General features: G+C 35.0%; 1 protein-coding gene across 2 annotated transcripts in view; it reads left to right on the plus strand.

Annotated features, from left to right (window-relative positions):
• The window catches only part of LOC116002145 (disease resistance protein RPP13-like), a 15,495-nt gene continuing 7,796 nt past the window's right edge, over positions 1 to 7,699 (plus strand). The window contains exons 1-4 of one of the 2 annotated variants that reach the window (XM_031242186.1): positions 1 to 3,352; positions 3,478 to 3,645; positions 3,901 to 4,047; positions 4,456 to 4,746. In XM_031242186.1, coding sequence (XP_031098046.1) covers positions 102 to 3,352; positions 3,478 to 3,484 — 3,258 coding nt within the window. In that variant the 5' untranslated portion in view covers positions 1 to 101 and the 3' untranslated portion in view covers positions 3,485 to 3,645; positions 3,901 to 4,047; positions 4,456 to 4,746. Of the gene's footprint in view, positions 3,353 to 3,477; positions 3,646 to 3,900; positions 4,048 to 4,455; positions 4,747 to 7,699 lie in introns of those variants that run through there. The other variant, XM_031242187.1, reaches the window with a different exon arrangement.

Here is a 7,699-nt window from a genome sequence, read left to right on the forward strand (position 1 = left end):
TTATCCTATACTCTGCTCTGCAAAAATTCCTCTCTCATTTCTTCTCATACTTTCTCCCCTCTTTGCAAACTCCATCTTAATTACCTCTTCCATCACTGGGTATGGCGGCTTTTGGTGCTGTAACCATTTTAATGGACACACTCCATCAACACTTCCTCCAACCCACACCCCTTTTCCCTCTTCGCAACAAAACAAAGGTCAAATTACTTTACAAAAATCTGTCTTCTTTGCAAACCTCTCTTGAAAAAGATTTCAAACTGGGGTACTGTGATGAAACAATGAAAGCTTTGGAAGCACAAATGAGAGATGTCTCCATTGAACTAAGATTCCAAATTGAACACCATTTGACATTGTTTTACTTGGGGAAATCCATGAAGCTTAGGCTTCACTCTGCTCAAAAGCTTCTTCCCATTTTGAATGCAGCAATTAATGGCGGCATAGAAACTATGGATTTGAATTGTGTGATGGAGATCCTAAGGAAGCACTTCACGCTGCCGGTATCAGGCATGCCACCTCGTATATACAAAAGGGTCAAATCTTTTTGCATCCAGCATAAACTCTTTCTCTATGGAGAACAATATGAAGAACGGACGGGATATGAAGAAGAGAGTGAGGATGATGAACAACAGATTGATGACGAGGAATGCCGGTTCCTGGGGAACATAGTAGTCCTCGTAATACGGTACTTCATAAGGCCCGTATGGCGCCTGTTGTCTCAAGTAAAGAAAAAGGTGAAATCTTGTTTCAGACGGGAAAGGAAAAGCGATGATGATGAGAAAGAGAGCGAGAATGGCGAACAGAGTGATGATGAAAAAGATAGTGATGATGAAGAAGAGAGTGAGGATGATGAGCAAGATAGTGATGATGATGAAGAAGAGGCAGAGAGGAGGAAACAACGGATTAGACAAAATTTGTTGTCTATGATGTACATGTTGTATGAAGCAGAAAGTGTAATCAGACAAGAAGTGAGAGCCTCTTATCTCAATAAGTACATGAAACAACGGATTCTGGCTACACAAAGGATTCGTCAACTCTTCATCCAAGGTATTAGCCTCACATCAAACATCAACAAACACATGTTGAAGCTTAAGAATGCATACCACCAATCCAACAACTCACAAAACAACAACAACAACAACAACAATCCTGCAGCTTCTCTTAGAGGGCTGGAATTCGATAACATTACAGTTGGTGATTCCAAGTCTACAATCAAAATGGTGGGCTGCGATGATGTGTTCAACACCATAATGGACAACCTGAGCCAGAAATCCTCAAAACGAGAAGTTGTTTCGATTGTGGGAATGGGTGGCATCGGCAAAACCACCTTAGCTAAAAAGATTTATGAAGATTCTTCATTCATTTCTTACTTTGATTGTCGAGCTTGGGTTACTATCTCACAGGATTATAATCCAACACAAGTGTTCCAATGCCTGCTTCGTTCTCTTGCCCCTGCAGGGGCCAGTGACAACAATGGAGCTAGCAACTATGAATTGGCTGAGCAAGTATACAGGCTTCTAAAACATCGAAGGTATTTGATTGTAGTAGATGATATTTGGACTACAAATGTTTGGGATGATTTAATGAGATATTTTCAGGATGACAATATTGGAAGTCGAATATTGTTAACCACTCGACAAAAAAATGTGGCTGAGTATGCTGATTCAGGTAATCATTTTTGCCATACCTTACCTTTTTTGGATTCAAATGAAAGTTGGGATCTTTTCCAGAGCAAGATCTGTAAGAGATCAATAACTCTACTGTCCCCTGAATTTGAAAAAATTGGTAGAGAGATAGTAGACAAGTGCAAAGGATTACCTCTTGCAATTACTGTGGCTGCTGGACTCCTCTCAAACTCCAACCAAACCTTTATTCATGAATGGGAGCATATTGCAAAATGTGTCCCTGCTTTGAGTTTAGATCATTCTAATCATCAGGGTGAGAACATCATTTATTTGAGTTACACCTTCTTGCCTCATCATCTTAAGCTTTGTTTTTTGTCATTTGGGTGTTTTCCAGAAGACGATATGATTTATGAAAGTAGGATCGTTGATTTTTGGGTTTCAGAGGGATTTCTAAAGGTTTTGAAGTCTGAGAGCTTGAAAGATGTGGCAAGGAAAAATTTACAAGATCTTGTAGATAGAAATCTTGTTCTATTTAATCAATATAGAAATGGTGTAAAATTCTACCAAATGCATGATGTCTTGCGTGAATTGGTTTTGAGAGAAGTCCAAAAAGAAAATCTTTTATGTTCCAAGAAGGGTTATACTATAAGTTTGAGGTGGAAGAGAAATCAATCAATAAACTCTTCCCATATATCTCAACCATGGAGTGTCCAATCGAGAATTTGCAGTTACAACAGTATAACTCCTACTAACAACACTTCTTCACTGATGGATGGTATTTACACTTCAACAGGGGTGGGGGCGCATGCACAGTTTAAGTTTATAAGGGTATTTGCTGTAATCAGTGAGGTGATAAATGTCCATAATATTTTTTTGAAGATGGTGGGTCTAGTGCATCTGAGATACATATGTATTTCTTGTGGGTTAAATATCCATTATTTGCCGTTGTTCATGTTGCGGAATCTACAGATGCTAGAAGTTGGTGTTTATTCATCATGTGAACCCCTTGATATTTGGGGATTACCTCAACTGAAGAATATCACTATTTCTAGTAGCATTACACTAGTTCCTCCAAGATCGGTTCATCATAATTTGGAGAGCATTCAAAGTTTGGATTATAGGAGTTGTACAAAGGAGTTGTTCCTGAGGATCCCAAATCTAACGACATTGACAGTTTCTACTAATCATGAAATTAAATGCAAAACTCCCAATTGGTTTGAAAGTCTTGTCTATTTAAATAAAGTGGAAGCACTAGAGGTTGATGCCGAACTTGGGGAGTTTAGTACTATTTATTCTAAGGGGATGCTAAGCCTAGAGAATTTTTTGCCAAATCTTAAGCATTTAAATTTGTCTAAAACAAATTTAAAATGGAAGGATATGGATGTTGTTGGTAAGTTGTCTAAGCTTGAGGACCTCAGTTTGGGTGGTTATGCTGTTAAGGGTCAAAAATGGAAACCCAAAGATGGAGGATTTTGTCGGCTAAGATTCTTGAAGATATATTCGAGGCCTCTACAATATTGGGAAGCCACTAGTAATCATTTTCCAGTCCTTGAAAAGCTAGACATTGCTTTCATAAAATTGAAAGAAATTCCTAGTGGTTTTGCAGAAATAACTACTTTCAAATCAATCAATTTATTTGGTTGTTTAGAGTCACTTATATCATCTGCTGAGCGTATTCAAAAAGAGAAACAAGAGTATGGAAACGACACATTTGTTGTTGATATTATCAGGTTAGATTTTAAGCTATCTTATTATTATTATTATTATTATTAGTTTTTAAAATTTAAATCTAAAGTTAAATCAATTTCAAAGATTAATTTCTAAATCATAGATGATATGATGTTTTGTTTTTCAGATTGTAGCAGCTAGGTTGCCCAGAGGTTGGCAATTAGTGAAGAAAATGCCAAAAATTCACATTAGCTACTGCTTTAATTACATTATGCTTCCATGAAGTCAATTCTAAAGGGATTTACCTCTCATTACCACACACAACAGCCTCTGCCATAACTGGATTGAATTGAAGGTTTTTTTTTTTTTGTATTATTATTATTATTATTATTATTATTATTATTATTATTATTATTATGATATAGTGTGAAATGTTTTTGGATGGAAATGTAAAGGATTGTCAATTATATATATATGTGTGTGTGTGTTAATTATTTAGATGAGAGGAAAATATATAAAAGTTGTTTTTGATGACTCATGTCCATGCATGAAAATATGTTATTAAAAGCGTTTGATGTGATGCCAATGATGTATCTTTTGCTTGAAACAGCGCTAGCTGAGGTTGTCTGTTCATAAGTTCCATGAAGATGAGATGAGATGAGATAGATGCAGCCAAGACACCACACTACATCTACTATACAACAGCACTGTAATCTGAAGCCTTCAACAGAGCAGAAGCTCCATCGGTCCCCTGCTGGTACAATCTCGTATCAACATCTTCTATCTATCTCTGTCCACTTCAATATATAAGTTTGTCTGGGCAAAACCAAAGTCACAAATCTTAAGATCACAATTCGAATTGAGCAACATGCAGGTTTAATTTGTTGGCTTCCAGTCTTTAGAATAACTTTCGTCGACGAATATAATGTATGTATTTTACATACAAGCACACCAACACGGTAAAAAACGTAACATATCATAGTCCTAAATAAAAGAACAAAGTGAAAGGTGCAATGTTACCTGAAAATATATATATATGCTCATAATAACTGTAAATTCTTGTCATTTTTATGTGCATATATTTTTTGACCTGCTTGTATTGTGGTTTTTTGGAATGATTTGAAATCAAACAAACACTATTCGTTCTTTTTTGCTTTGTATGTAGGAGGTTTTGAGCTGATAAGTTGCGGAATGGATTAAATTGTGAGAGTATTTTGTACGTGCATTGAAGAATTTGGGTCAACGCTAATGCTGGCACGCATGACGGCAAATTAAGATTTAAGGACGGAAGCATCAAGGATTTCTAGTGGTTTTGTAAATATAGTTACTTTCAAATTAATCAAGTTTTTGGTATAAAAGAGGTATGAACTTGTTTTTGTTTTGTTGTATAACTTATTGGATTCTTATTATTTGTATCTATTATCTTGATTAAAAATTCCTCTATCCATAGCTCAAATCTCAAATCTCTTTACAAACAGCATCCCCGTTGGAATCAATCTGGGCTAAACCTAAAAATTCCTCTATCCTAAAAATTCCTGTCTTATTTGCAAACGTCTCTTGAACATGATTTCAAGCTGGGCGAGTACGATGAAGCAATCAAAGGTTTGGAAGCACAACTCAGAGATGTCTCCATTGAACACATTGTTTTAGGGGAAATCCATGAAGCTTAGGCTTCACTCTGCTCAGAAGCTTCTCCCGATCTTGAATCGAGCACTTAAATAAAAACTATGGATTTCTATTCTTTGTTGCGCACCCTATCCAAGCACTTCATGCTGCCGGTATCAGGCATGCCGGCTAGGCCTGTGCATCGAGTTCGGACGGTTCGAATTTTTTTAACCGCCAACCCGTTCGGATTTCGAATTCCTAATTTTTCATCCTACCCGATTTAATTTATTAGGTAATCCTTTCGGTTTTTAGTTGTTCGGATTCAGACGGATTTTATCGAATTTCGATTTTTAATCGAATTTAAAAACATTAAAAATAAAATTTCAACCTTACAAAATTACAAGGTGGTGAACTTAACTAAGTTACAAATTACAAAGCTACAAATTGCAAAATTATATTACAACCTTGTGGTCTAATGGTACCCGACATGCACTCCCATATGGAAGAGAAGGGAGTGGGTTGGAGCCTCAATGACCAGCAATAGTTCTTCAGATTGCTATTTTTCATATCAAGGTAAGTTCAGATAAATGGTGGAAGCACATAAGTTTGTGCTTTAGTAGGTGGTCACAAGTTAACCAAAAAAATAAAAATTAGTCAAATTACATCAATCACTCTAACCAGCAACAGTTCCTAGGTTTGACTGGTGACTCAGATGAACTGGTGTTTCGGTTGGATTGGTGTAAAGGTCGGAACTAAGTCTAAAGCCCTATATTATGTACGCAAAAAAAATGTACGCATGTATATATGTACATCCTTATGCATGAGCATTGCGTTATGCTTGTTGGGTTGTTACGCTTATTCCGTATATTGTTGAGATAGTGTCTTTGTCTTGAGTATTTGGCTATTAAGTTCTTGTCTCATGGTATTTGGAGTTGTTCCTTTGATATTGAATGCTGTTGAGGAGTCTTTGGTTTATATCTTATTCAGCTTATTGAGTTGAGTCTCTTGGTATTTAATAAATGATGGTTTCGTTGACATATATCCTATATGCGTGGTGTAAAACCTATTTTCACTACTAATGTATACTATTGTATCTTTACAAGTGAGAATGGGGTTTTACTTAGCGTTCTTTGCTAATTATTCTAAAATGTTTTCCAGCTACGGAGTAGGGCCATCTCGTGAGATCGCTAGTGCAATTAGCCCGACCATCTTTTATGTTTAGCTTTGTTTCTGCTATTTTAGACTGATGGCCTGTGTGCCTTAGCTTGAGACTCCCTAGCTGTAATAATTGAATACTTAATTGATTATCTTGAGGATGTATGGATGTTATGGATTGTCTTAGCATCTAGGTCATGTCTGGGCTTAGATGTGGCATAACACTCCGTTTATGTTAGTTTCGCTTCTGCTATCTTCTCTACCATGATTGAAAAAATCACTAGGCGTTCCCCGAACTTGTGTATTTTTTTTATTTTTATGTTTTATTTTTTTAAAAAAAATTGTTTAAAATTTTTAAATTCTTGAAGGCTTTATGATATTTTAATAGTTAATACTAAAATATTAAATGTTAACCTAAAAACATCCCAATTGAATTTGAACAATTTAGGGTTATTTCATTCAAAACGATGTCATTTTAAGTGAAATAGTCAATTTAACAAAAAGAGAATAATAGCTAACCAATCGACTAGGCGGCCTAGTCGGTGCCTAAGAGGCCTAAGCGGTCGGTGCATAGGCGCCCTAGGCAACGCTTAAGCAACCTAGTCGGCCGACCACCTAGACCACCGGTTATGGTGATATGCTAGGCGGGCCACCCAGGCATCCAGCGCCTAGCACATAGGCACTGATTAGGCGGGATTTTATAAATATATAAATTTTGTATTATAATACTACACTTTAATATTATGAAAAGTTGAATTAAAAATAATTCTAATCAAGTATCCTTATTCAAATTAGATTTATAAAATGAGACGAAGAAAATAATAACTATTTACGGCCTATTATATATCAAAATATTATTATTAAACGCGTAATTAATATTCTATTTTTTTTTTGGTGCGTACGAGGGGCGAAAGCCCCGATGAGTTAATAGATCCTCCTAGCAGCGACTGACTTGGCATCGCGGTCCATACACAATCAATCAATTATAGACCAAAACAATAGCTTTACTTTTGCTTTTCTCTTTTTGGTTTATTTTCTCAAAAGTAAAGTTGCAGTTTCCTACTTTCCTTCATCCTAAAGTCTAGTCTGCAATAATGGAAAGAAAGTAAGGAAAAAATGCTTTTATTTAAATATGGATTATGATTAAAGGGATTAATATTGGATCATTTAACATTTTTATATGTAATTACTTTTCTATAAGAGGAATATCCAAGACTTATGAGATACAGAAAAATATATACAATTCTCAAGTTACTCTACCAAGAATTTCTGTTTTAAGTTGTATAATTGAGAATTTTATCTAATATACATTTTCCGGTGTACTAAAAAATATTATGTATTTTAAAGTTTCAACTAGATTACAAATTTATTACTTTGTATATTTTATAGTAACACTACAAGGAGTAAAATATTAAATACAAAAATGAAATTAGTATAAGTTAATTTCACTACTATTTTTGTTTTATTTTACATTGTTATATTTACTATTTATCAATCAAATCAATATATAACTTCAACTTTTTGTGTGTAATAATTCTTTTATGGGGTGCTTGTTTGATTAGTTGCTTCCAACTCAGATGCAATAATTCATGAAGGACTAAAATTGTATTTTTTCAACAAAAAAAAAAAAAAAAAAAAAAAAAAAAAAA

This window comes from Ipomoea triloba, chromosome 13 (assembly GCF_003576645.1).
Source record: "Ipomoea triloba cultivar NCNSP0323 chromosome 13, ASM357664v1".
NCBI lineage: Eukaryota > Viridiplantae > Streptophyta > Magnoliopsida > Solanales > Convolvulaceae > Ipomoea > Ipomoea triloba.